The 27,213-nt window shown below is 42.5% G+C and overlaps 3 protein-coding genes and 1 long non-coding RNA gene across 10 annotated transcripts in view; 2 read left to right on the plus strand and 2 right to left on the minus strand.

The window, feature by feature from the left end:
- On the minus strand, nucleotides 1-2,848 carry MOCS3 (molybdenum cofactor synthesis 3). The gene has a single exon (XM_059037939.2). The coding sequence runs from the start codon at nucleotides 2,606-2,608 to the stop codon at nucleotides 1,241-1,243; it is 1,368 nt and encodes a 455-aa protein (XP_058893922.1). The 5' UTR covers nucleotides 2,609-2,848; the 3' UTR covers nucleotides 1-1,240.
- Nucleotides 2,199-24,299, plus strand: DPM1 (dolichyl-phosphate mannosyltransferase subunit 1, catalytic). The gene is made up of 9 exons (XM_059036486.2): nucleotides 2,199-3,090; nucleotides 6,204-6,303; nucleotides 11,736-11,769; nucleotides 13,539-13,615; nucleotides 13,700-13,725; nucleotides 15,533-15,628; nucleotides 18,928-18,996; nucleotides 21,425-21,539; nucleotides 22,440-24,299. Exons 1-9 carry the CDS (start codon nucleotides 2,930-2,932, stop codon nucleotides 22,542-22,544), a joined length of 783 nt encoding a protein of 260 aa, XP_058892469.1. The 5' UTR covers nucleotides 2,199-2,929; the 3' UTR covers nucleotides 22,545-24,299.
- On the minus strand, nucleotides 11,969-26,642 carry LOC131740555 (uncharacterized). Of its 6 annotated transcripts, none has more exons than XR_010836600.1 (5): nucleotides 26,499-26,642; nucleotides 25,726-25,803; nucleotides 21,706-21,891; nucleotides 14,138-14,303; nucleotides 11,969-12,340 (listed from the first exon to the last, which is right to left on the minus strand). It is a non-coding gene; the product is annotated as an uncharacterized lncRNA (long non-coding RNA). The 6 variants fall into 6 exon arrangements; XR_010836601.1 differs by lacking the exon at nucleotides 14,138-14,303 and adding an exon at nucleotides 17,534-17,618 and having other exon boundaries at nucleotides 26,499-26,639; XR_010836599.1 differs by lacking the exon at nucleotides 14,138-14,303 and having other exon boundaries at nucleotides 25,726-25,800; nucleotides 26,499-26,631.
- The window catches only part of ADNP (activity dependent neuroprotector homeobox), a 31,243-nt gene continuing 30,354 nt past the window's right edge, over nucleotides 26,325-27,213 (plus strand). Inside the window, exon 1 of one of the 2 annotated variants that reach the window (XM_059036483.2) lies at nucleotides 26,325-26,398. The gene's annotated coding sequence lies outside the window, so the exon portion shown is untranslated. The remainder of the gene's footprint in view (nucleotides 26,399-27,213) is intronic. The other variant, XM_059036484.2, reaches the window with a different exon arrangement.

Below are 27,213 nucleotides of genomic sequence, written 5' to 3' on the forward strand. Positions count from 1 at the left end.
TAGAACTATAAACAGAAATTTATTTAATCTGATAGAGTATTTACAGTAAAGCAATAACAAGTAATATTGGTCAAATATTCAAAGTTCTTCACCTGAAACTGCAAAGGAGAGAAGAATGTTCATTATTTCACTTTAATTCAATATTGTATTTGGCAGTCTGGCCATACAGTAAAGACAAAAATAAAAATAACAGGTTGGACAGGGACAAAAGGACAGGGGAGGGCAGAAGGCTGGGACCTGGGACTTGAAGATTCCAAAGCAAGCCAAACCACACAGTTTAGAAATTTCTGTATGTGTACAACATAAGGTGGACCCAGAAGTTAAGTCTAAGAAAAAATTAGCAATTTATAAAAGAAACTGACATGCTACAAAGGTGGTTTCTATCTTGCTAGACTGTAAATATCTTACTTGGCTATTAATTGAAAATATTTACTAGAATGACCACTTCCCAGCTAATTTTCATTTTAATGTTTTAACAATTTACATTTTTTCTTTTTTCTTTTTTTTTTTTTTAACTGTACGCGGGCCTCTCACTGCTGTGACCTCTCCCGTTGCGGAGCACAGGCTCCAGACGCGCAGGCTCAGCGGCCATGGCTCACAGGCCCAGACGTTCTGCGGCATGTGGGATCTTCCCAGACCGGGGCACAAACCCGTGTCCCCTGCATCGGCAGGCGGACTCTCAACAACTGTGCCACCAGGGAAGCCCCTAACAATTTACATTTTAAACACTGATTTCTCTAGGGCATGTTCCATCATCTGAATTAGAAATAACACCCAAAGAATGTCTTAGTAAACAATAAACTTAACTATATCATCCGTGATCAATTCAGTAAGTATATTACACCTTTCCAAGCAATGAAATGAACAACTTTAAAGAGCTTTTTAATTGGGAGATTAAAAAAAAAAAAAAAAAAAAGGCAGGACACGCAAATGACCTGCAGTTCAAAACACAAAGTCCTGTCACTTACATTCTATCCCACTTGTTCAACACACCATCCAAGTGCTGCAATCACAAGACAATTCAGAGGAACAGTGTTATAACCCCTTAACTGCTACATCACCCAGTAAGTTACAATTAAAAAGCTCCTTATAAAAAGAAGTCCACCTATCCGCAGATATTGGAGAATCCCAGGCTCTTCCGTACATTACTGAAAAAAATGCAAATACATTCATAAAGGCAAAAAATCTTTAGGTAACATGACAACCCACATCTTTCGCTGGTCAGACTCTACCGGCCATCTCAGTATTGCGGAAACGTTCCATCGATTTTGGCAGCCCAGGCCATGAGGCCTCCCGCAACATCCCGAACTGTTAAAGAGTCTAAGTCTGTCCAGGACTGCAGGATCTTCACGGCTTTCTGGGAGTCATTGCCCAGTTTGCAGATCACATAAATGGGGAGAGATGCCCCTTCCTGTGTGCCCTGCTTCCCTTCCCGGATTGCTTCTCCCAAGAGTTTCAGGCTCTCCGCATTCCTCCGTTCCAAATGTTTCAAAGGGATGTGTAGCGAGTGAGGTAACCGACACAGGTCCACCTCCACGGGAGGCCTGACGTCCAGCAACAGGTGGGGTGACCCGGAATCCAGAAGTCGCTTATAGTCGACGACAGAAATTCGCTCATCCGGGCTCAGCAACTGTAGGGAGCGGCATTTATCGGTGGCCGCAGAGCCACAGAAGCTTTCGTAGTCCTGCAGATCAGTCACAGTGGGCCGCTCCCCGCAAGCTGCACAGTCGGCCCTACGCCTCCGCAGCCGAATAGAGCGGAAATGACCTCCGAGGGCGTCAAAGAGCAACAGGCTGCCAGTGTAAGAGGGGCCCAGACCTGCAGCGATCTTCAACACTTCCAGCGCCTGCAGGCAGCCCAGGACCCCGGTAACCACACCAAGCACCCCGCCATCCGCGCAGCTGGTCACCGTCTCCGCCGGAGGTGGTTGCGGAAACACGCAGCGATAGCAAGGCCCACCGCCGTAGTGGTAGACTGTGAGTTGGCCCTCGAAGCGCAGGGCGCTGGCCGACACGAGGGGCCGGCCGGTTAGCACACAGGCGTCGTTAACCAGGTAGCGAGTGGGCACGTTGTCGGAGCAATCAGCCACCACGTCATAGCGGCCGACCAGATCTAGCGCCGTGGCTGGCGTAAGCGCCTGGGCGTAGGGCACGCACTCCACCGCCGAATTGAGACGGCGCAGTGTAGCGGCGGCCGAAAAGACCTTGGCCTGGCCGGCCAGTGCCTCGCCGTGCAGCACCTGACGGGCCAGGTTGCTCACTTCTACTACGTCGTAGTCCACAAGGCCCAGGCGGCCGACGCCGGCCGCTGCCAGGTACTGCGCCAGTGGGCAGCCGAGCCCCCCGCAGCCCACGACCAGCACGGACGCAGTCGCCAGGCGCAGCTGTCCCTGCACGCCCAGCTCAGGCAGCACGAGCTGCCGGCTGTAGCGCAGAATCTCATCTCGGGACAGGGCGGCCTTCGGCGGTAGGGGAGACACCGGAACCAACCGCTCGGACTCCTGCTCGGCCAGAAGAGCCGCCGCCAGCCTCTGCTTCAGGGACCTCAGCTCCTCCTCACGCTGGGCAACTTCAGCCTGCAAAGTGAGCACCTCCTGCCTGGCCGCCATGGCAGCCTCTTTGGGAGGTTGTCAAAGGCATTTCCGTTTCCGGCATTCCCTCGTCTTGAGACTGGAATAAACTAAACAACTCTATGGAGCTTGGGGAAAGGTGATAAATAGATATGTATTTTTCTGAAGCAACCATCAGATTCAACTTTAAAGAGTCACGAGTCCTGACTGTTTCCAAAGGAACTACGCAGAGAGCCTTAGGAGGACTAGAACTCACCACCCGGACCATCCCCCTCCTCCCGGCTTTGGTACGTTCCGACGCGTCCTCTTCCCGCGCCGCGTTGACGTCATTCCGCTTCCGGCGCCTGGCGCAGTTCTGCCATGGCCTCCGGGGAAGCGAGTGGACCGTCTCCTAGGTCTCCGCGGGAGCCAGAGCCGCGCACCCCGCGACAAGACAAGTATTCGGTGCTTTTGCCCACCTACAACGAGCGCGAGAACCTACCGCTCATTGTGTGGCTGCTGGTGAAGAGCTTCTCCGAGAGGTAGCGCGCCCGGCCGCCCTTCTAGAGGAATGAGATGAGCTGGCTTTCCCGGCCTGGGTGTCGGCAGTTGGCTGCGAGAGGCGGCCCCCTGCCTGGCTTCTCCTCCGTCTCCCGCTGGAAGCCTTGGGGAGGAAGCCACCCTACGAGGAAGGAGGAGGATACTTCCTGGGTTCTCTCTGTGTCTCGGGTTCTTATCTCTGCCCTTGGGTTTTGTGACACACTCCTTTATTATACACTCTCATACTCACCCCGCTTTTTTCTGAAGGGCTGGCCCCCCTTTTATTTGTTTGTTTTTATTGTTTTATTTTATGTTTGGCATACGCCCGCAGCATGTGGGATCTTAGTTACCGGACCAGGGATCGAACCCATGTCCCCTGCGTTGGGAGGTCAGAATCATAACCACCGGACCGCCAGGGAAGTCCCTAGCCACCTTTTAATAACTGCGAGGCTGAAAGCCTGACCTCACTCCTCCCTTTATCTAGGTGGTCAGGATCTGCGGCAGGAGCCAGGACTCTCAGTGAGGCCGCTCACTCCCGCTCGGGTGCTGAGGGCTTATGTAAGCATGAGGTTTGGGCTCTGTGGGTTGGGGAGCTGCTGCTGGGCTGGACATCCTTTCTGGAGAGGGCAGAAGGGCAGATTCGCAGGTGGATGTTTGATGTGATTGTTAGAAACAGATTTTGGAGTTGAATTTGAAAGTTATACAGTTTTTTTTAAACTTCAGAAAATCGTGGTATCAGTATGAAGTAACTTGTTTGACGGTTACACCAGTGGGATCATGTGTAAATCTTTGAAGATCTTTCCGTATCAGCACTTACAAACTTCGCAAATTATTGTGAAAATTGGGTAATATCATATGGCTGTGTTGTAATTTTTCTAACCGGGTCATATCAATGAACACGGATTGTTTCCAGAGTTTTTCTGTTTTTCTTTTTTGACTTTAACTTTACAAATGAGAATGGGGACTTTGTTCACAACGGATTTAACAGCATTGAGAAAAGTGCTTGACACATGAGAAGTGCTCCTTATGCATTCTTACTTTTACTAGTATACCGTGGATAAAGTCTTTGTGGTGGAATTGCTGAGTCGACAGAGATGTACTTAGATTGATAGTTAATGCTAAATTGCTCTCAAAAAAGATTGTACCGGCTTAGGACTCTCCAACATTCATCAGAGAGGGCCTGTTTCCCCACCAACCAGCCAGTTTTATTAAACCTACATTGTTGGAAATGTTAATTGGTGAAAGATAATTCTGTTTTGATTATAATTCTTTGAATGAAATAACTGTCCTCACATTCACGGCTTTTCAAAGGTTTTTTATCCGTAGCTTTTAACCCTTTTTTCTTTAAGTTATGTTTTGATTTCTCAAGCTCTTTCCAGTTTAGAGAAATTGTCATGTAGCTGATCTTGTTCCAGCTTGTCTTCTGATTATACAATATTTTTTGCTCTATAATTTTTTTTATGTAGTGCAGTTTATCTTTCAGTAGTTTCTGGGTGGATATTTTTTAAATCAAAATGAAGTTTAGGGTTTCCCTGGTGGCGCAGTGGGTGGGAGTCTGCCTGCGGATGCAGGGGACACGGGTTCGTGCCCCGGTCCGGGAAGATCCCACATGCCGTGGAGCGGCTGGGCCCGTGAGCCGTGGCCACTGAGCCTGCGCGTCCAGAGTGCTCCGCGACGGGAGAGGCCACAACAGTGAGAGGCCCGCATACCGCAAAAAAAAAAAAAAAGAAGTTTAATGACAGAAACAACTATTTTCTTTTCAGATGGCAGTCAAATTACCTAAAGTTTGCTCAGCTTGATTCCTTTAACTACCTCACCCTCAGGTGATGTGGGTGCTTTGAAGTGGAGAGGGGAGTAATTTTGCTCATGAATGACTTCCGTTTGTTTATGAAGTATATCTCTTTCAGAACAACAACTAGAATTAACATCTTAACTTTTTTAAAAGTGTTTATTGAATTTGTTACCATATTGCTTCTGTTTCATGTTTTGGTTTTTTGGCCACGAAGCATGTGGGATCCTAGCTCCCTGACCAGGAATGGAACCTGCACCCCCTGCACTGGAAGGCAAAGTCCTAACCAGTGGGCCACCAGGGAAGTCCAACATCTTAACCTTTTTTGGCTTTACGAGCCAAATTTAATGCACTGTGGGAAACTGAAGTCATCTTATCTACTCTTAGAAGATAGGATGGGTTTTGCTTTCTTCCAGGTTTTCTGGGGCCGACTTTTTTTTTAAGCTTTTAACAGTAGAATGTGTTTTCTGGTTGATTGCCTCGCATTTGTTTCTCCAGGCAGGACCAGAGGAAGCAGAATGTTGCGTTTAGGGGGTTTGTCTCCTTTTCTTTCCCCTTATGTTTCCCAATAAAGTTAACAAAAAGAATGTTTTCTTTAAAGGGAGGTGGGGAGAGATGTGATGGTCATCACAGGTACATCCAAGTATTGTGCTGGCTTGTTTTTAGAATAAAAACTGTCACATGAAGTTAATGGGAACAATGAAAAGATGTTACTTTTGAAGCACTGTCATCTTTCGTAATTCTATGCTCTTTTGGTTTTGGGGGGGTTTTTTTGATAGTGTGGGATAATGGGTATAATTGTTTGAAATAGTGATATAAAAGACTGTCACCATTCTCAAGTAGGTTTTTTAAGGGTGAAATTAAATCAGATTTATTTATTCATGGATTAAATTTAAAAGAATAATCACACAGAGCTACTCAGCTGACTTGATATCTTTAAATGTATTTTTGAAATATTTTATGTAACTTAAGACTTGATATGAAAGTTCCACAATTCCATTTCCCAAGTAGGTATAAAATTTTATATGATATCCTATTATATATAATATATATGATCACTATAATTTTTTTAACAAAAGAGTATGTTTTCTGTGGGAATTGTAGCATCTCAGGACTGTATAGTAGCATTTTCCATCAACGTACGTAGTTTGGAGGTGACATAGTAAATATTTGACATTTATTTCATTTGATAATTGAAGTTTTCCTTGGTGCTTAACATGGCAATAAATTTCCACTTATACTAGGGGGAATGAGTGATTTTAAAATCATTTTTTCATTTGAGACTACTGTCTCCAAGCAGTACAAATTTAAATTTTTTTATTTTAGTGGCTTCAACTATGAAATTATAATCATAGATGATGGAAGCCCAGATGGAACAAGGGATGTTGCTGAACAGTTGGAGAAGATCTATGGGTCAGACAAAATTGTAAGTCATTTTTCTATCATATCAGTTATGTTTCTATTGGGGAAAGATGATGAATGAACAGTGCTTAAATTCAGTCTGTCTAGAAACTGAAAAAGTTAAACAGCAGCTTACACACTTGGGGTTTAGATGCATTTTCATTGTGCTTGAGGTTTGTTTTTTTTTTGGTTTTTTTTTTTTTTTGGTGGTATGCGGGCCTCTCACTTCTGTGGCCTCTCCCATTGCGGAGCACAGGCTCCGGACACACAGGCCCAGCGACCATGGCTCACGGGCCCAGCCGCTGCACGGCATGTGGGATCTTCCTGGACCAGGGCATGAACCCGTGTCCCCTGCATCCGCAGGCGGATTCTCAACCACTGCGCCACCAGGGAAGCCCTGTGCTTGAGGTTTTACATGTCTTTGATATGTTGAGTCAGTGGTAGGTTTACAGCAAGATAGTGAGCCTTTGGATGAACTCTGTTTTTATGTCTGACTCTGCAAGTCAGTTTCCTTGAAGGGCAGAATTAAAGCATGATACTGAAATGAGAATATTTATAGAGCTAGGTTGCAGTTAGTAATGTGTGTCTTGATCTTTCTTGCTCCCTGTCTCTAGGTATTCTCATACTTTAAATAGAGAATCCTGCCTACAGCTGGCTTGTAGCTGGGAAAGGTGACTGATTGTTTTCATGTGAAACATGATTTTTCGGAGAACTTGGCATTTTTATTTTTATCTGTAGAACAGTCTTGTGGAAGTATTTAGATTGACTTTCTGAGTCTTACACTTTAGATTTTCCCACTGTGCCTTAAAGCCTGTTGTTCTTCTACAGGAGTAACTTAGGCAGATGTAGGGTTCATTTTGTAATAGCTTTGTAGTTTTTATTTTTGATCAGCGTTTTGTCTTTATAAACGTTGGAGCATACTTGTGAGATCACTTCAGCTAATTCTTGGGCCAAAAGCATACATTAAATCCAGATTTAATTAGGAAACACATTCTAGGCATTGGGTATTTTGTAATTTGTATAGACCAGAATTTCTCAATCTCAGCACTACTGACCTTGGGACCCGATAGGTCTTTGCTGTGAGGGACTGTTGTGTATGTTGTAGGATGTTTAGCATCATCGCTGGACTCTACCCACGAGATGCAGCAGCAGCCCCCCTCCTCAGTGTGGCAACCGAAAATACCTCTGGATAACATCAAGTGTCCCTCCCTTTGTGGGCAAAATTGTCCCCTCTTCCCAACAGAGAACGATTGGTATAGGAATAAAGAAGTCTCTTGGAATAGCCAGGACATGGAAATCAACAGAGGAATGGATAAAGAAGATGCGGTACATATATATACAATGGAATATTACTCAGCTATAAAAAGGAACGAAGAAGTCTCTTGGAGAACATTTATTGATATTTGCATTTCAATAAATGGCAATTAAGCATCATAAAGAATAGGCTCGGGCTCCCCTGGTGGCGCAGTGGTTGAGAATCTGCCTGCCAATGCAGGGGACGCGGGTTTGAGCCCTGGTCTGGGAAGATCCCACATGCCGCGGAGCAGCTAGGCCCGTGAGCCACAATTACTGAGCCTGCACGTCTGGAGCCTGTGCTCCACAACAAGAGAGGCCACGATAGTGAGAGGCCCGTGTACCGCGATGAAGAGTGGCCCCCATTTGCCGCAACTAGAGAAAGCCCTCGCACAGAAACGAAGACCCAACATAGCCATAAATAAATAAATAAATAAATAAATAAATAAATAAATAAATAATAAAATTAAAAAAAAAAAATAGGCTCTGGGTCCAGATATTCTTGATTAGTCCCAATAATGAAATAATTTCTATGCAGTTGGAGGAGATCTTAGTTGGTGCGAAGCATTTAAAGAAATGTGTTACTCTTACATACATGGTAAATCTATCCTGTACTCAAGGTTCTTTCCATCTCACAGACGAGCAGTTCACAGAACTAGCACACCTCAGTCCTCTCTGAATGTCTCCAGATGTACCAGTGTACAGAGGAGATAAAAACTGAGATTTTCATCCTTCTAGCAGTGACTTCCGATAATGCTAGGTTCATATTTTTGGCCAACAGTTCCTCAGTTTTTATTAAGTTCTGGACCAGGGCTACTGATTCACATAATGTATAGAATACTCTCATTATGCACTTCCATTTAATCTGGGAACATCAACCTAACAGTGTTTTGAATACTTTTGTCATAGAACCTCAGCCTTGAGGTATGATTGATCTTAAGGAATGCCTGATGAATTGATCTCAAATTCTAAAATAACATGGTCTTCAAAGCGTTCCACTTTTCCCATCAATCCAATAAAATTTAAAATAATGAGGAAAAAAATAGCATTTACTATCATGATTTCCGTGTGGTACCAGGGAAATTTCCTATATATTTATTCATTATTTTATCACTTTTAGGTCATTTAAACTAGAAAATTACGTGTGTGCGCGTGCGCATGTGCCAATAACAAGCTATACCAGGGAGAGCACTTGCTTGCTTTTTAGGTGACATATATATTTAGTTGGGGGAAAAATTAGGAACCACTTTACAATACCTCAGATAAAATATTCACAGATGCTTTGTTAGCATTTCAAACTGGCTGAAATGAATTTTAGAAAAAAAGCTAAAGAAAAAAAAATTTAACTCTTGAGGTGAAGAAACAGACTAGAGGTTAAGTGACTTTCCAAGGTTACATAGGTAATTAATAAATGGCAGGAGTGGGACCATAGAAAAATTGGAGGCACAGATTCTGAACTGTTAACAATGATCACAGGGTGGGGAGATATGAGATTTGGAGGGCTTCTATTATGTTTGATGTACATGGCTTGTTTCATCCCCCAACTTGAGATCAGATAGACTCATTTAAATTTTGTCATTATTTATAGTTCAGTATTTTTTGTTTGTTTGTTTGTTTGTTTGTTTTGTTTGTGGTACGTGGGCGTCTCACTGTTGTGGCCTCTCCCGTTGCGCGGAGCACAGGCTCCGGACGCGCAGGCTCAGCGGCCATGGCTCACGGGCCCAGCATGGCTCACGGGCCCAGCCACTCCGCGGCATGTGGGATCTTCCCGGACCGGGGCACGAACCCGTGTCCCCTGCATAGGCAGGCGGATTCTCAACCACTGCGCCACCGGGGAAGCCCTATAGTTCAGTATTTTTAAAAATTGTTTTGATAATGAAGTGTAACACACATTCATTACTTTTAAAATGTCAAGCATATCTATAGGATTGAGAGATTTGACTACTTAAAAATATTTGGTTCATCCCTAAATACCAACATATTATCTCCGACAGAGATCAGTATCCTAATCAAATGTACAGAAATAAATATTCATAAAAACAAGAACTACAGATGGTCAAAAGTGAAAAAAAAATGAAAAAAAATATAAGCCTCACTGATAAGAATTGCAAAATAGGAGAGTACGATTAGCCTTTTCTTGGCTACAGATTTATTTTTATTCTTTCTCCCAACCCGTTTTCGAGAGTACGGTAAAACAGGTCCACTCAAATGGTGTTGATCCTAGTGGAAACTGATATAGTTTCTGAAGTTTCATCAAGATTTTCTACGGTAAAGATTTTTACAAAGTAAGTTTTTTGTCAAACAAATCATAGTGTCATATGATATTTTCTAAGCAGTTGTGGTAAGCATTCTTCAGGGTATGTGCCCCGTACCCTTACACGCACTTTCTGTGAATTCACAGCGTCTTCTGATGACAGCTAAGTGAGGTGAGCTCTGTGTGCCCATTGCTGCCCCGGGGTCACACAGCAAATTAGCAGGGGGTTCCATAGTCATCTACTAAGCTATCCTGCCTCATGTAAGAAAAAGCAATCATACTGTTGTGAAGAGGGAAAAAAAGGAGAGGGGTGGAATTAGGGGTCTGAAAGTAAAGCACAGGAGATGAAACAATTTGAACTTTTTATTACATAAGAAGTAAGCAAGTATATTCTTGTCAAATGTAAATATTACCAGTAAAATTAAATTGGCATCTGATGAGCATTTCTTGATCTGCATCTCAGTCCCTTCTCCAGGGGGAGACCCCAGTCCACATTTTGGTAGATGTTACCCCACACCTTTTTGTGCACGTGTGTGTGTGTGTGTGTGTCTACATCTATACAAGCAGGTAATGTAGTTTTATATGTGTGTTTTTGTTTTTAAACAAATGCAGTCTTCCTGTGTCATTCTGTTGCTCTTTAATTATACCTTGGTCATCTTTTGTCACCAGATTACCTCATTCTTTTAACTGCTCCATGGTACCCTATCTATGTAACGTGGTTTGTATTTTATATAAACTTCTGAACATTCTGAAAATTATAAATAACAAAATTATCCTTTGTTTGAAAAAAAGTTTTTTTAGCAAAAACATAGGGTTATAGAAAATCTAAGATGAACTTTAAAGGATTTGCTTTTTCAGGGCAAATACCAGATGAGGTCAGTATTTTGTCAGTAACTGTCAAGCACAAAATCAAATCAAACCTGACATGTCTGGTTTGATTTTGTTCAGTGAATTGTAATTATTATAGATGATTGATTGAATGTCTAGTTCTCCTCTATATAAAAACTCATGGGGTAGGAATGTATTTTATCATCTTTGTTCCTCCCCTAGACCTATAGCAGCTTGTGTGTAGTTTTAAAAAAAACAGAAAAGAAAATCTATCCTGCTTAAATTAAATTGCAAATACTTTGGAGATTGCAGTCTGAGGCAACCTGCTTACGCACTGGCAAGTGCCGGGGGGTGGGGGAGGGGGGGAGGATAAGAAATGCTCAGTAGTGAGTCCACTTGAGCCCCCTACCTCAGAAACTTAGCATCAAAACCTTGGCATTCTACTTTTCCAGAAATTTAGAGAAAAAGAAATAAGTTTATATATGAAGCAAGAAGTGTAGAAAGACTAATTGACAAACTGTAAGGAGAAAGAATTTAATCTTCTTAGGAATATAACCTGAAATCATGTCATTGGACCAATAGAGAATAAGATGAGGTCATCCAAGCATAGAGTCAAGATAAGTGGATGGAATATCGACATTTAAAATTACAAAGGGAATTGAGAAAACAAGCATGGCTATCAAATATTCCAAAAAGGTATAGAATAAGTGAGTTAAATACTCAGTTTTCCTAGGAAGGAATCAATAGATATTGCTTAAAATGATAAATGAAGTAATAGACATAAAAAATGGTTTTTTTGGTGGATAGCTCTGGGGTGCGGCAAGGGGTGGAGTTTAAGATTTGGTCTGTGGGGTTCGGGTGAAAGAATGTTACTTTTCCTTGAAAGCTATTAAATTCTTTGATTTGTTACTAAATGCTTTTTTTACTTTGGCAAAAAATGTTAAGCATATTCTGCTTTAAGGTCTAATAAATGCAGCTGTATTTCTGTTAAAATGAGTGAGAACTTATTTAAAAATTAAATGAGTTTTTATTAGTCAGATTTTCAATTATTTGTGTTAAAATGCCATTTCTTATTCTTACAGCTTCTGAGACCACGGGAGCAAAAGTTGGGACTAGGTAAGTAGAACCTCTCACCCCTCATGCCTGCTCCTTGCCTTAGTAAGATTATCCAGTGTGTATTTCCCCAGTTTGGAACAGGGCCAAAATACAGTGACCTCCTGTGATGGTTTTTAATGATCTTAATGATATGCAGATGGTTTAACTTGAATTGCCTGTATGAGGCAAAGCCCACTTAGGAAAACAGAAACCACTGTAATTCTTTCAATATAGGGAATTTAATACAGAGAATCTGGTTACACAGGTGAAGGAATTGCTGAGAAGCCAAATGGAACAGTGGGGCTACTCAGAGATTAGTAGCAGCTGGAGCTCACTACCGCTCCTGGGCTGGAGCAACAATGGAGGAGATGGTGTTTTTAGAGCCGGGAACCCGGGCTGCCCAGAGGAGCTAGGATGGTGGAGTCAGGGATGCTTGGCAGGAGCGGGAGTCATGGGTGGAATCTGGTCCACGCTGGGAGGCAGAGTAAAGGGGAGGACACTTGGGCTTCTCCCCTTCTCCTTGAGATCTTCCTTCTTCCTGTGCCTCCCAAAGCTGTTGGAAACCAGCTGACAAGAAAACAAATAGAGTATCCTGCAATATAGAACAGAGAAGGGATCTAAGGGCAAACATTTAGACCAGCACACTCCCTTAGCTGTAAGTCTTTTGAACAGTTCTTGAAGTTAAAAGTTTTAAAAGGTTTATTTTTTAAAAAGGAAGCTTTTCCAGCTTTAAAATGTAAGGGGTTATAGAAAAGCCCAGATGAGGTCAGTCATTCTGAGATGAAAATCTTGAATGCCTTTATTTCTGTTGTTGGTCACAGCTGCTTTATGTGGAAAAGTGGTATAATTTTACTGAAAAATTGGGGGAGCATGGAGGAAGCACAGTTCTTGAAAATTGAGTGTCTGCTGTCCTGAAGACCCTCAGTTTCATGGCATGATCAAATGTTCTGAATATCTGAATCCAGAAGGTTCTTTGGGATTGAAATAATCTTGAAACTGCCATGAAAGCCACCAAGAATTACTAACCCATCAGTGGAAATCCAAAAAGCTGTGGATAGTCACTTTTTAAAAAAATTAATTAATTTATTTATCTGGTTGGCTCTTAGTTGCAGCAGGTGGGCTCCTTAGTTGTGACTCGCCAGCTCCTTAGTTGCGGTTTGCAGGCTCCTTCATTGCAGCATGTGTGTGGTATCTAGTTCCCTGACCAGGGATCGTACCCAGGCCCCCTGTGTTGGGAGCATGGAGTCTTAACCACTGCGCCGTCAGGGAAGTCCCTGGATAGTCACTTCTTAATAAAAGAAGTCAGAAGAGTTCTACCTTTCTAATAAGAAACTGGTGATTTGGGGCTAGAGAATGCAGGAATTCCCACATCCTGTTCCTGACCAGTCACCTTTACCTGCCAAGTCCCCGAGGAATTTTTAGGCATGAGGGTGGCTAAGTAATTGCTAGTTGCACCTTTGGCCCCAGATACAGGGCTCTGGTGTACCAGGCTTACAGTGTAGAAGACACTCACTGCGTAGCTTTTGTGGGACTGGGGTGATGGGCTGAGCAGAAGCAGGGAGACTGGTTAGGTAGGGATCCAGGTGTCAGAAGGTGGTGCCCAGGACTAAAGTGAAATTGGAGACGAAAGAATGAAATTGAGAGATGTTTTTGATGGAGAATAATAAATAGGACTTTAGAGGACTAATGTATGCTTTTCAGAGGTGCTTAGCAATTTCTTCCCTGTTCAGATATATACCTAAGCATTTCTGGTGATTTCCTTTAATGGATATAAATATTTTCATTTTTAGGAACTGCATATATTCATGGGGTGAAACATGCCACAGGAAACTACATAATCATTATGGATGCTGATCTCTCACACCATGTGAGTGGTATGTTTCTTTAGAGGCTATTTATGATAGTCTTAGCCTGTTTTACTGACCTATTCTTTATTCTTTCTAAATTTCAGCCAAAATTTATTCCTGAATTCATTAGGTAGGTATTTCTAATATTTGAAATAATTATTCAAATCATTTATCTTATACTTATTTTGTACTTATTTTCATTTTTCAGTCATTAAAAATACTCATGCTGTTGTAAGTTTGCTATCAAAAATGAAACCAAGGTATAGCTTTGAGACATGTGAATATTTAGTTATGTGACTAAATGATATATTTTAGGAGCCCTGAGAGGAGTAATCAGCAGATAATTCCTTTATTACCTAATTCTTACAGACTATAGAAAAATATGAAAAGCAGCTTCCCTGTTAAATGGAACTAAGCCCTGCATTATAAGGGTAAAACACTGTGAATAGCTGGGGTTTATTCCAGGAATGCCCAAATCAGGAATCAGTCAAAAAAATTTATTTATCACATTAACAAAGAAAGCAGCATGACTGGGGACTTACCTGGTGGTGCAGTGGCTAAGACCCTGCACTCCCAATGCAGGGGGCCCGGGTTGGATCCCTGGTCAGGGAACTAGATCCCACATGCATGCCGCAACTTAGTGTTTGTATGCCACAACTAAGGAGCCTGCCGGCTGCAACTAAGGAGCCTGTGTGCTGCAACTAGGACCTGGCACAGCCAAATAAATAAATAAATAAATATTTTTAAAAAAGAAAAGCGTGATTAAGTCTATAGATGCTAAAGCGTATTTTGTAAAATTCACTAGCCATTTATAATTAAAATTTTACTGTAGAAATAGAAGGAAACCACTTAAACATACTGAAGGCAACCTGGTCCTAACACAAAGGTCTTACTTTTTGTTTTTGTTTTTGTTTTTGGCCTCACTGCACGGCTTGCAGGATCTTAGTTCCCTGACCAGGGATTTAATCCAGGCCCTCAGCAGAGTCCTAACCACTGGACCACCAAGGAATTTCCCCACAAAGGTCTTACTAAATGGTGAAATGTTGAGTCATTTCCAATAAACTCATCAATGATTATAGGCGTACCACCTATCATTAAACATGGAGATTTTAAGTAATGTTGTAACATAAGAATTTAGTATATATTGATAAAGGATACAAAATTACATTTATTTGCAGGTAATGTAACTATATTTTTAGAAAACCCAAGAAACCATGACACCTCTCAGAATAAGAATTTGGAAGCTGTTCTGAATGTAAGCTAAATACACAAAAACAGAATCAGATCATGTCACTCACCTATTTAGAGCACTTCCAGGAGTTTCTGTGAACACTTGGGGAAGAATCCACACTCCTTTACTTGCCCCTCAAACCACTCGTGATGTGGCTCCTGCTTTGCATTCTGAACTCATCTTGTGCCCCTCCCCTTTGCCTGAAGTGCACTTTCACTGCTCCGTAATGGCCAACTACTTCTCCTTGTTTGATCTCTGCCTAAAAGTTACCTCAGAAATACCTTCTCTGCTTAGATCACCAATACACAAAAGCTCATTTGACCTGATAAGGCAGTAGAACCAGTAGAGTAGAAAATGGGTGAAAGATACAAGCAGGCCATGTGTAGAAGAAATCCAAATGGCTAATAAACCTAAGAGAAGATACTCACCCTGGGATGTAGTCAGGGAAATGCAGTTAAAATAACCGTGTGTTACTATTAGTTTTTCAAAATTAAAGACCTGTAGAACAATACATCCAGCACCAATAAGATGATAGAAAATGAACATGGATATTGCTGGAGAAAGTAGCAGTTACTACAGCCTTTTTGGAAAGTAATTTCTGGTGATATCTGTTAGAATTGAAAATACTCATAAGCTTTGCTTTAGCAATTCTGTTGAAAGCTCAACAGCTTTTTCTAATTGCCAGCTAATTTATTTTTTTCTGCAGGAAGCAAAAGGAGGGTAATTTTGACATTGTCTCTGGAACTCGCTACAAAGGAAATGGAGGTGTATATGGCTGGGATTTGAAAAGGAAAATAATCAGGTATATATGTATGTGCCCGTGATTTCTCTGTTGTTTTTTTTTTTTAGTGTAACTATTTGGATTAAATTACCATGCTGCCTTGGAGTTTGTGGGATCAGATTGTAACTTCCAGAAAGTATTCCCAGATAGCTTCTTACCCACAATTTTTCCTGTGTTAGAGTATTTTATTTTGGATGTTTTTCACTTGGGAAAAATCTGCATAAACCTTTGAACCTTTCATAGAAATGGTCTAATTCAGCACAGTTTGTTCTGCTGGACCTTCAGCTTCCATTTAAGTGAACTATTCATCTATATTTTGGGACTAAATATGTAATTTTTTCCATATATATTTTTCAATAAGATACTTCATGATTTCAGCTTTTACTAAGCAGCATAAAGTAGTGAGGTTTTGGAGGCAGACCTGGGTTAAAATCCTGATTGTGTCTTTTAATTACTTGTGTCCCCTTGCATATTTTACCTTTTCTAGGCTTTACTTTCCTCATGATAAGATGGAAATAAACTGTTTCAGTTTTCTATTACAGTGTAACAATCCATCCCAAAACTGAGTGACTTACAGCAACAATTTATTATTTCTCACAATTCTTTGGTTTGGCTACTGGTTCCTCTGCTGACTTCACCTGGGCTCGCTCATGCAGTTTCCTTCAGCTGGAGGCTCCAAGATGGCCTCATTCATATGTTTGGCAGTTGGTACTGGTTGTTGGCTGGGCCATCTCAGTTCTCCTGCATGTAGGCCGCTTACTTGGGAAGCTAGATCAGCTTCTTTACATGGCATCCTAAGGGCAGCACCCAAAAGTACCAAGGCTGCAACTGCAAGGACTCTTGAGTCCTAAGCTCTGGGGCTAACACCAAATTAATTTTTGGTCAAAGCAAGCCCATAATCAAGGGGTGGGGAAATAGAATCCACCTCTTGATGGGAAGACTCACAAAGAATTTTTGACCATACTTAATCTATGGCACCTAGGTTGTTGGGAAGATGTGTTTCTATCTCTAAAGGATCTATATAGCTTATTCCTTTTTGTGTAACTACATAACTTTATATAAATTCTTACTGATAGTATTTTTTATCACCCACTTAATTCCTATTGAAGATTCTGTTAGGTTAATGTCACTTTTGCCTCTTAACTGTTAAACCTTGGGCAAGTATTTAAAACATGTAAGAGCCTCAGTCTTCAGTGAAATGAAGGGGTCGGATAAATCAGTGGTTTTCAATCCTGCTGAGCATTGAAGTCATGTAGGGGGAAAATTATACACAACTGCTCCCTGTTTGTCTTCCCTTTCTTGTGCACACACATACTGCAGACCATTTGAATGGATCTCCAGAGGTGGTGCAAGAGCATCAGTATTTTTCACAGGCTCCCAGATGCTTCTGTTGTGCAGCCAAGGTTGAGAGCAACAAATCAGTGATCTCTCAGCCCTCTCTGAATTTGGTCATTAAAGCTATTATTTAAAATCAGGGAGTCCCAGTCAGAGACCATTTACAACGTTTAGTTGGATCATTTAGTTGTATTGAGTTGTATCTGTCATTAGTTGTTAATGTCTGCACTGACTTTATAGTATAAACTCCTGAGAAAGAGTCTGTATCACTTGCTCAAGGTCTCATTTGTATGGTCCAGAACCAGAATTTGAACCCAAGTCTGTCTGACTCTTGCTGCATTTTAATTAAAAGACCCCAATTTTAAAATGCATTACCTTAAATAGATGTACAAATATATACATACACACATGCACAAATACATATACACTCACATTCCTTTGATTACACCCGTTTTGGTGGGTAAACTATGTCCTGGAATTTTTTTGTAGCTATTAGAAGCAAACTGAATGGGAAAATGTTTCTGTTAGTCATTATGCCAGCTATATCCCTAACCGTGTTATTTATATGAAATAGACACTCCTGGGACTTGCCTGGTGGTCTAGTGGTCAAGACTCTGGGCTTCCAATGCAGGGGGCTTGGGTTTGATCCCTGGTCAGGGAACTAAGATCCCACATGCTGTGTGGCGCGGGGGAAGAGAGGGAGGGGAAGGAGAAGAAGGAAGGAAGGGGGGAAGGAGAAGGAAGGAAGGAAGAAAGAAACACTCCTAAGGAGTGCCTTGATGGTTACCCTGGCTTTGGAGAGAAACTGTTTTCTCCTGGCTGCTTCCCCTGCTGCCCTCCGCACCCCTGCCAAAAAAAAAACCCCACCGTTTTTCTGAATCTGAACACTCTAAAATAATCTGAGCCCACTAAAATATACCTGCAGTACCAAAGTCATTTTTTCCAAGTGTACTTCACATCTTTTTGAAATGTTAATAATAGCTATTAGTCAGTAATAGATTATAGCTGATTGATACTTAGTTGTATTTGAAGCACAGATCCTGAAGTCATTGTTACGGACTGAATGTTTCTGCTAGAATTCATGTGTTACAGTACCTTACGAAGGGAGTGTTGGTATTTGGAAGTGGGGTTTTGAAGAGGTAATTAGGTTTAGATGAGGTCCTGAGTATGGGGCACTTTTGGTGGGATTAGTGCCCTTTCAAAAAGAAACCAAGAAAGCTTGGCCTTTCTCCTCCTACCCCCACCCTCAGCCCCTCTGACCCTCTCCATTTGAGCACACAGCAAGGAGGCACCATGTGTAGGTTAGGAACAGGATCCTCACCAGGAACCAAGTCTACAGCACCTTGATCTTGTACTTTTCAGCCACCAGAACTGTGAGAATTGAATATCTGTTGTTTAAGCCACCCAGTCTATGGTATTTTGTTGTAGAAGCCCAAGCAGACTAAGAAAGTCTCAGAATGGAACTTTTGGTCAATTTCCAGAGATTGCCAAAAACCAAAACCCTCTCCCACCTGCACACCTTTTAAAAAAAAAAAAAAAAAAAAGCCATTTTAATGCAAACTGACCTATTACCCAGTTGAAAACTGCCATCACTTGGTGATCTGAATCTGAAAAAGAAACTCCAGATCCCTGATAGATCACTCTTGCTGTCTTGACAGATGTTTGTAATTCTAAATCATGACTGTTGGCAAATAGGCGAGTTGAGTTAAAAATCTATTACCGTACTCACCTAGTTTGGAAGAATGAGTGTTTTATGGTCACCTCTACATGTCACATTCCAAGAATAAAAATCCCTATTTTCTGAAAAATAAGAACTACCAGATCTCCTTTCACTGACAAATAATTTATTTGTTCCATAGAATTAACATTTTTGTGAAATAGTGTTGCATTTATGAAATTAGTGTTGCATTTTTAGCACTCTACTTTTGGGTGTATTTCTTTTGTTTAGAAATTGTATTGTATAAAGAAAATCTTTTATTTGGCAGCCGTGGGGCCAATTTTATAACTCAGATCTTGCTGAGACCAGGAGCGTCTGATTTAACAGGAAGTTTCAGGTACAGTGAAAACGTGTGATTGTGTGTTTTCTACTATTTACAGTTTCTTGCTTTATAATGACTTAAAGAAATATGTTTCGTTTCTATCCCATTTTTGTTCTGGAACACTGAAAAAGACAGACTGAAGTTGCTTAGAAGCTGCTAATGAAGGCTAAGCATCTTAAGGGAAAATATTGTACTTTTTTTAAAGAGTATGGACGACAGGTTAGTGTGCTTGTTAACATTAGTATCACTGCTCAGCCCTTGAGGGGCCTGAGGTGACCACGGACTGCTCACTCAGAACATTACTGAGATGGGCTTCAAAAACAGTGCCTCTTCCAGTAATTTTCTGCAGTTTATAGTATTGTCCACAGAAAAGTTTAAAATCTTTAATATTTATATAGAGCCTTTTCAGTTTCTTTATTCTCCATGTTTTTTACTAAAAAAAATTCTTGTTTAAATGGAGCAAAGCTTCCTGCTAGGTCCTTGGGGTATTTTTATTTTTGTTTGTTTCTTGGGGTGTGTGTATTATCTCTGAAACTATAAAATTTCTGTTCATCGCTTTAAGACCCAGACCCATGCATTAATACTTTATATTACTTGGTATTGGCTTCTGTCCGTTAAATAATGTTAATTCTTCCATACTTCATTAGAACACACAGACACACAAATTAGGAGCTGGCTGTTGAAGGTTAACTAGTACCATTAGTGCCACTGCAAGTCTGTTGGATAGTAGTTCAGAGATAGCAAGACAGAGTCAAAAGTGAAGAGAGGAGCCATCGCAAATTAGAGGTCAGATAATGAAAATGAAACCTCTCTAGAATTAAAATGTAAATTATTTTGAAAGCACAATTTGGTGTATAAAAGATAGATAGGGACCCCATAAATACATCCCTTCAGTTCCACACTTTGAGGCAAATGAATAATGTGTTATAAAGATCTCTGATTTCCAGAGGAAAAAAAAAAGATTGTAATTTAAAAAAAAAAAAGATATTGTGGTGGAGGAGACGGGTGGCAATGAAGAGAAATAAATCTTACAAAGTGACTCTTATGGGAATAAAGTGACTCTTACAGGGAAAGAATTTGTAGCCTAATCCTAGTTTTAAAGGTACTGCTGAAACATTATTCCATTATCCCACCATCATAGTTCTTCCCATAATCCCAGACCTCCCTCCCCTACTTAACATCATTTGACATATATCTTTAGTTTCTACTGCTACAATCCCAAAACATGAAAAGGTGCCTGAAACACAGTAGGTTCCTCAATAAACATTTGTTATTGAATGAATATTACTACCATCAGAATCTCCTTTCTTCGCATTTATTCCAGACTATTCTTTTGAGTTCTGATGGAGACTGTGTGGGTAAAGGAGTGCATACCATGAATCCCCCTCAGGTTCCTCTAAGGACTGTGCTTTAGCCTATAGCCACCTAAAAGCTTGAAAAACCAAAAGGTGGGGTAACCTGAAAGGAAGCCTGAGAAAATATGTGAGTTCCAGGTATAAAACCCTCTGGCATTATAGATCCAGGTGGCTTAAACTACCAAGAGAACAAAGTTACTGCCTCACCTAGCTTTCTCAAAAACAAAAACAGCAAGAAGAAAGAGGTAGAAATTGCTGCCTTTCTACTCACTGAGGCTCAGGGTTTTTCTTGTTTTTTAACCTCAGTGACTCTGAAAATAGGGAGCTCCTGAAGAACGTGATTGAGTTCACCCATAGGACTTCCCAGCTCCTGTCCTTTTGTGTAAATCTGATGAGCTTTGCCTTTGGCCTGCAGTCCATCTAAAGTTAGGATGTGCATTCGCCCAGTTTAAGTGTCTAGCTGTGACCTCAGTTGCTGATATCTGATTCCCACCAGGATTGCCTCCTCCTGTGATCCCGACTTCCTGTCCTAACCTATAGCTTAACCGAGCTCATCCTAGAGGGACTTCGTTGATCTCAGGAATGTATTTAGAGCTCAGGAAATAGGAACTTCATAGACATTTATGAGGAAATGCCTGTTAACTACTTCTTTCTTGTTATCTAGTTCATATTGTTGCTTCATCATCTGTCAACTCTGTTCCAGTATTTGAAACAGTTTCTCCCCTTTCAACTTTAAAAGTAAATTTTAAGAAAAATTTAAAAACTACAAATGATGGGGGGGCTCTGCTCCACATGATTCACTTTATCAACATATTTTTATAATTTCTATAGTGTGATAGGAAGATAATTCTCTAAAAGATACTAAGAATTCATTTTCAAAATCGTCCCAAATTATTTACCAAATATTTTTATGGCCTTTCCAGTTCAGGACAAATGTATCATAATCATCAACTGTGACAACTTTTCCATATACAAATGGCTGGTGAAAGTTTAAGGTTTTATAAATACCAGTGAACTTTTTGAAGGGTCAGGATACATGTAGCATGTATATTTATCCAGGTGTTCATACACATTTTAACTTCTTACAGGTTATACCGAAAAGAAGTTTTACAGAAATTAATAGAAAAATGTGTTTCTAAAGGCTACGTCTTCCAGATGGAGATGATTGTTCGGGCGAGGCAGCTGAATTATACTGTTGGCGAGGTATGGTAAATAGTGTGTTATACTCCTCATAAAGAAACAATAGGGTTACTTTTTATCATAAAAAGGTTAATTTTCATAAACTACTAAATAAATGTGGAAGGCTTCCAGGTGTCCATGCAAAAGGGTGAAAATTCACATTTCTTTAAAATTAATATATTTGACTTACCAAGATTTAAAGCATAACAGAAGGCAGCATTCCCTTTTAAATAAATAAAAGTTACCGGTATCTTCTTCCTCCTTTCCCTTTCTTCTGACCACTCAGCATTCTGGGATGAGTCTGCTGCTTTTCCCCTTGTCTCAGCCATCAGCCACCCTACTTAAAAATGCGTGGGGAGTCCCTTTTGCCTGTTGCCTATGAGTAAATGAAAAGGTCAGGAATTGGGGGAGCAGAGGGGATTTGTAATATTTACACCCAGCTAGTAAGTTCTTAGGGAAGACTCTCCTCGTTTAACAATAATTTTCTTACTCAGAGCAAGAAAATAGCTAACGCGAATGTTACTACTGTTGTGGAAGTTATAAGATTTTTAACTTGTGCTAAAACAGTGATAGCTAAATTTGATGGACTACTGAAAAACATTAGGTGAAAGGCCATTTTACTTCAGGCATATAATTTTTCTTGGAAGCTTGAGTAAACCAACTTAATATTCAGGATCAATGCTTTTCAAAACAGTTGTAGCTTTGGCTAGATGACCTATTTTTAGATAGTAAAATGCATGTTTAATTTTGAAGACTTGGAGGTGCACACAGTTACTGTAAGAATCCCATAATTCGGATTTACCTTGAAGGACTTGCTATCAGTGGACTAATCTCGTTTCTGTTGTATGAGTAATTGTTGTATGCCTGCTATGCTTCCTTTCAAATATTTTTGAAGACTCACTTAACATATATTTTTTTAACTAGGTTCCAATATCATTTGTGGATCGTGTTTATGGTGAATCCAAGTTGGGAGGAAATGAAATAGTCTCTTTCTTGAAAGGACTATTGACTCTCTTTGCTACTACATAAAAGAAAGTTATTCATTTATACTTAATCATGTTCATTTCAATTTAAACATAAAAGAAGCCTGGTTGCTGATTTTTATAAAATGTACTCTTAGAACATAAATCATAAGGTAAGGTAAATTTCATGCAAATCTTTTTTCCTGAGAAACTCCATTTTATATGTCAAATTAAATTAGAAAAATGAGCAGTGTTCTCAATTTTCGTTTACATTTTGCTGTACGAAGACCTATAAATAAATGTATATGAAATTTTTGCATAAAAATAATGCTTTCATTAGCGTATGCAAATGCAGGATTTCTTACGTGGGGAAGATTTTGAAATATTCTTTATAAAAACTGTATTCATAGCTCTGGATTCATACCTAATACATGTCAGAAGTAAGAGGAGTGCTAATTATATTCATGAAATATACATATAATACATGGCTGTTTCTGTATGAACTAAAAAAGAAATACACACCTCTGCCCCCCCACCTTTTTTTTTTGGCTGTGCTGTGCAGCTTGTGGGATCCTAGTTCCCCAACTAGGGGTTGAACCCGGGCCCCCGGCAGTGAAAGCGCCAAGTCCTATAACCACTGAACCCCCAGGGAATTCCCAGCTGTAGTAATTTTTAAACAACTATATTTTTTTTCCTCAAAATATTTTTCATGTTATTTCAGGACCCTTAACAAAGCATACATCTTTAGTAATATGACTAAATCCCCTATAGCTCTTCTGTTGAGAAAACCGTTCTGCCAGTTGAAATGTTCAGTAAAGCCCTCAAAAATATTCTATTTACCCACCTTAAGTGGGTATTGCAAAAAAGATTAATTTCCAAGTATAGCACAGCTTTTAGATCATGCAGTGTCTTTTAAAATTTTGAGTAAGGCATACTTTGAACAAATAAGCTTAAGATCAAATTGACTTTCCTTTGCAAGTAAAAGGAAGGGGCATCTCTAAGTCATTTAATAAGCATATTTAGTGAACAGTATTCCTATTACTGCATTTTCCTGGCTTAACTTGGCTGCTAAAGAAATTTAAAGTCTGATTTTTCCATTTGCATTTCTAACAGATCCTACCAGAAATGAATACCAGAGTATAAAACCTTTGGTGTCGTTTTGAACATTACCTATTCCCATAGTTGAATCCATAGGACACATTCCAATAAGGGCCTCTACGATTCTGTAGAGGCCTCCTTTTTATGCAGAACTGAACAGCTGGCCCACCGTGGACCCCTCTTCCTTGGGGAAGTGACTTCTCTCATCACTAATAACCGCTAGAAAATTTATTACCACCGATGTAAAATAATTTTTTGTGTGTTTAGATTCTTTCTCGTCTGAACCCAAAGTTAAATTTTCATTGTCACCTATGTGGAGCAGAGATTAAAATAGCCGCCTCAGAAAGCCCACTATAAAATATTGTCTTTCCAGAGCTCACTAGAGTAGGCGCTTTTTACCTTTTTCAGTCTTTTGGTTCTTATTCCCACAGTCATTATAACACTATCATTATTTACAGTAAATTATTTGAGCAGTGAAAACTTTCACCATTTGGAAGTTATTTAGAAGAGAATCTGGACTATTTAGATGCATTTTTGTAGTAAATCTGGTGACTTAAAACACTGTAAAATCTTCTTAAACATTTACATGTGAATCCAGCATCCCTTTTTACTTTGTAAATGGGGCCAAGGATGAAATCCAGATGTTCTCCCTTTGTATTGGTATTATCTCTGTATGAAATCTAAGTATATCTAAGGAAAACTAAATTTAAAATTATTTTGCTTATTTCATATTAGTTCTTGCCTCTCTTCTGCAACATGGAATTAGCTTCTTCATCTTTGTTTCTCTAAATTGAATGTTTTGGGTCCCCTCCTCCTTTTTACAACTTTTTTCAGCTGTTTTCCCTTGAAATACTGATTTGGCTTTTAAAGATAGAGTTTATCACAATTTCAGAAATTAACAGAATACTGTGTTGGATGAAACAGCTTGTTAAACCTGCTAACTGAAGCCTTAGACATTGAGCTATATGTAACCACAATTTGTTCTGTTTTCAGTAAAGGCAGATTTTGGGGGGATGTTATGTATGGTTTGAAACTATTTTAACATGAAATTTAGAGAAACAGCAAAAGATAAGTGTACGATGTACACAGCACATCTTAACAGGTTTGGTTAATCCTTCACAATTGACATTTATTACTTTTAAGTATGTCTAGCCAGTGATAGACACTCATATGCACTCAACTATAAAAGGTGGGTTCAAGAATGTTGAGAAGACAATGTGTTGGTTGGGGTTGACCTAAATTTACAAAGGCCCACGTTGTGTCCTATGCTGTCCAAATTGTGGGAGCACTAAAAGGCTTGGGACTACAGTCTGTGTGTGGTTTTTAAGGATCTCGTGGAGGCCCACTGGCAACATCATTTCTCATCCTTGGGCTTCACTAGCCCAGTGGCCTCAAACGCTAGGGATCCCACTTGTTTTCTTCAGGCCAAAGAGAAGAGTCCATCACTGATTTCGGAAGAATGTCCAGTCCCAGGGCAACAGCTGGCGTTCTGTAAAACGCAGGCCTGTCCACTGAATAGCGCACCCCACCCGCCAAGGGGTCAAGCATCCATGGGGTTGGGTCTCATCTCAAGTCGGTGTGTGAAGCACGAGGCCCTCACACCTCATTTAAAGCAGGAGGTGTCGGGCATGACTGGCCAGGTGTGTCTGCCCTTCCGGCTGCTGCCCAGCCCGAGAACGCGGGCTTTCCAGCACGTGGAGCCGCGAGGCTGCGCGCACGCCCCCTCCCACCAGATGTAGTCCAGGCCCAGCTGGGCCCGCGCAGGGATCCCCAGCGCGGCCACCTGACTGAGTGCAGCGCGTGCTGCGGCCCTCTGCTTATGCCTCCGCCGCCGGCGCTGTGACCAGAGGAAGGCGCCCGCCGTGCACACGGGCCATGGAGGCGCACTGCGGCCATTATCCGCGGCGCCTCCTAGTGGGTCAATGGCAAATCCTCTTAGTTCTCGCGAGAGCTCCCCCTCAGTGGGGATTATATAATGTCCCTTAGGTGGGGGTGGGGGTGCTGGTGCCACCCTCCCTCAGAAAAAGTTAGGAGCAAACACAGGTGGGAGTAAGAGTTGTCTATGGGGGGGAAAGGGTACTGTCCCCCCACTGGCCCCCCCCCCCCAGTTAGCTGGACAATGAGTCCTCTTATGCTAATGAGGTACTTACGTCACTTCCGCTCTTTCTCGGCCGCCATTTTGGCTAGGGCAGGTTCGGGGACTCGCTCCGAGGCGCTTGTATTGTCTGCTGAGGGGAGACGCGGGATCAGCCCCCCTCCCCCGCCCGTTGCTGCCGCCGCCTCCGCCGGCCCGGTCTCCCCTCCGCCGCCCGCCGGGATCCATGAACTGAACTCCCGCCCCCCCGGCCGCCGCCATCTTGTGCCCCCTCCCCCTCCCGCGGGCAGCGCTAAGGGGGATTTTGGCGTCTCCTCAGACACAGCTCCCTCTCTCGGTCCCCGCTGCTGAGGAGTGAGAGGAGCGCGGCCGTCGCCGCCCGCCTGCCCGCGCCGGTGAAGCCGCCTCTCCCACACCCTCCGTCTCCTCCCTCCGCCCCTCCTTTGTCTGCACCGCTCGACGACGCTGCCGCCGCCGCCCGCGCGGGGACTGGAGGGAGCCGCTCGCGCCGCCGCCGCCGCCCGCCGCTCTGCTGCGCCCGCCGCGCCCCCCGGCAGCAGCCGCGGCCGCGGCGCGAGCCGGACCCCGCCGAGGCCGCCGAGCCGGAGCGCGACGAGGACCCGGGCGCGCCCTCGCCGCCGCCAGCGCCGTGCCGCCGCCATCCGCCCGCCGCCGCCGCCCGGCCCCCGAGCACGCCGGCCCCGCGCGCGCCTCGAGGCCGAGTCAAGGTAAGCCCGGCGGCCTCCGCGCGCGGACCCTCGGCCGGCCCCGCGGGCGCATTATTGTTGAGACCGCCAGTCCTCCGGCCGCACACGCTCCTTTGCATACTCCGGTGCTGACGGAGCGCCCGCCCCGGCGCGGACCGCTACCCGGGCTCTTGCTCCGCGGTCCGGGCGCCTCCTCCTGCAGCCCGACCCCCCTTCCCCGCCCCGTGAGCCCGCGGAGGCCAGCAGCCGCTCTGGCCGCCGGAGCTTTTGCGGCTAGTGGCATCTCCCTCCACCCCGCCCCCAGCAAGAATCGAGCTTCTCCCATCCCTGGAACTAATCCCTTCCTCCCGCCCCCCGCCCAAAATGAGCCCCCCACGCACACCCCCAATCCCTGGGACTAGTCTTCTGCCAAGTCTACCCACCTTTAGTCGGGGGAGGGGGGAATAGATTGGGGGGCGGGGAGCATGCATGGCACGGAGTGAAAGTCTTTGCCTCCCCTGTGCAATCCTTCCTCCCCAACAAGCCAGCTCCCCTCCTATCCTGACCACGGAGTCCTCCACCACCCCCTTTTCTCAATCGCAGCTGCCTGGTCAGCACGACCTCTTGCGAGCATTCTGAGCCCCAACTTTGCAGTAAGATGGTAAAAAATGGAAATCCAGAAAGCTGCGAAAGATTTTTTTCTTTTTGTGTGTGTGTGTGTGCAATGAATGGGGAGTAGTTCTTTGAGCACCCTTTTATTCACCTCTTCTTTCCTCTGGGCTGCCTGCCTGCCTTCCCCTCCCCCCAAACCTGGATGCCTGTCTGCTGGAAAAGGCGCGATTGCTTCTCTTCCTCTT

Source organism: Kogia breviceps, chromosome 14 (genome assembly GCF_026419965.1).
Source record: "Kogia breviceps isolate mKogBre1 chromosome 14, mKogBre1 haplotype 1, whole genome shotgun sequence".
Taxonomy (NCBI): domain Eukaryota; kingdom Metazoa; phylum Chordata; class Mammalia; order Artiodactyla; family Physeteridae; genus Kogia; species Kogia breviceps.

Excerpts from the sequence above, each read along its gene's own strand:
- MOCS3 (XM_059037939.2), bottom strand. The coding sequence starts at position 2,608 with ATGGCGGCCAGGCAGGAGGTGCTCACTTTGCAGGCTGAAGTTGCCCAG.
- DPM1 (XM_059036486.2), top strand. The coding sequence starts at position 2,930 with ATGGCCTCCGGGGAAGCGAGTGGACCGTCTCCTAGGTCTCCGCGGGAG. Across the intron at positions 11,770-13,538 it reads GGAGCAAAAGTTGGGACTAG|GAACTGCATATATTCATGGG; the intron begins GTAAGTAGAACC and ends TTTCATTTTTAG. Across the intron at positions 15,629-18,927 it reads TTGAAAAGGAAAATAATCAG|CCGTGGGGCCAATTTTATAA; the intron begins GTATATATGTAT and ends TTTATTTGGCAG.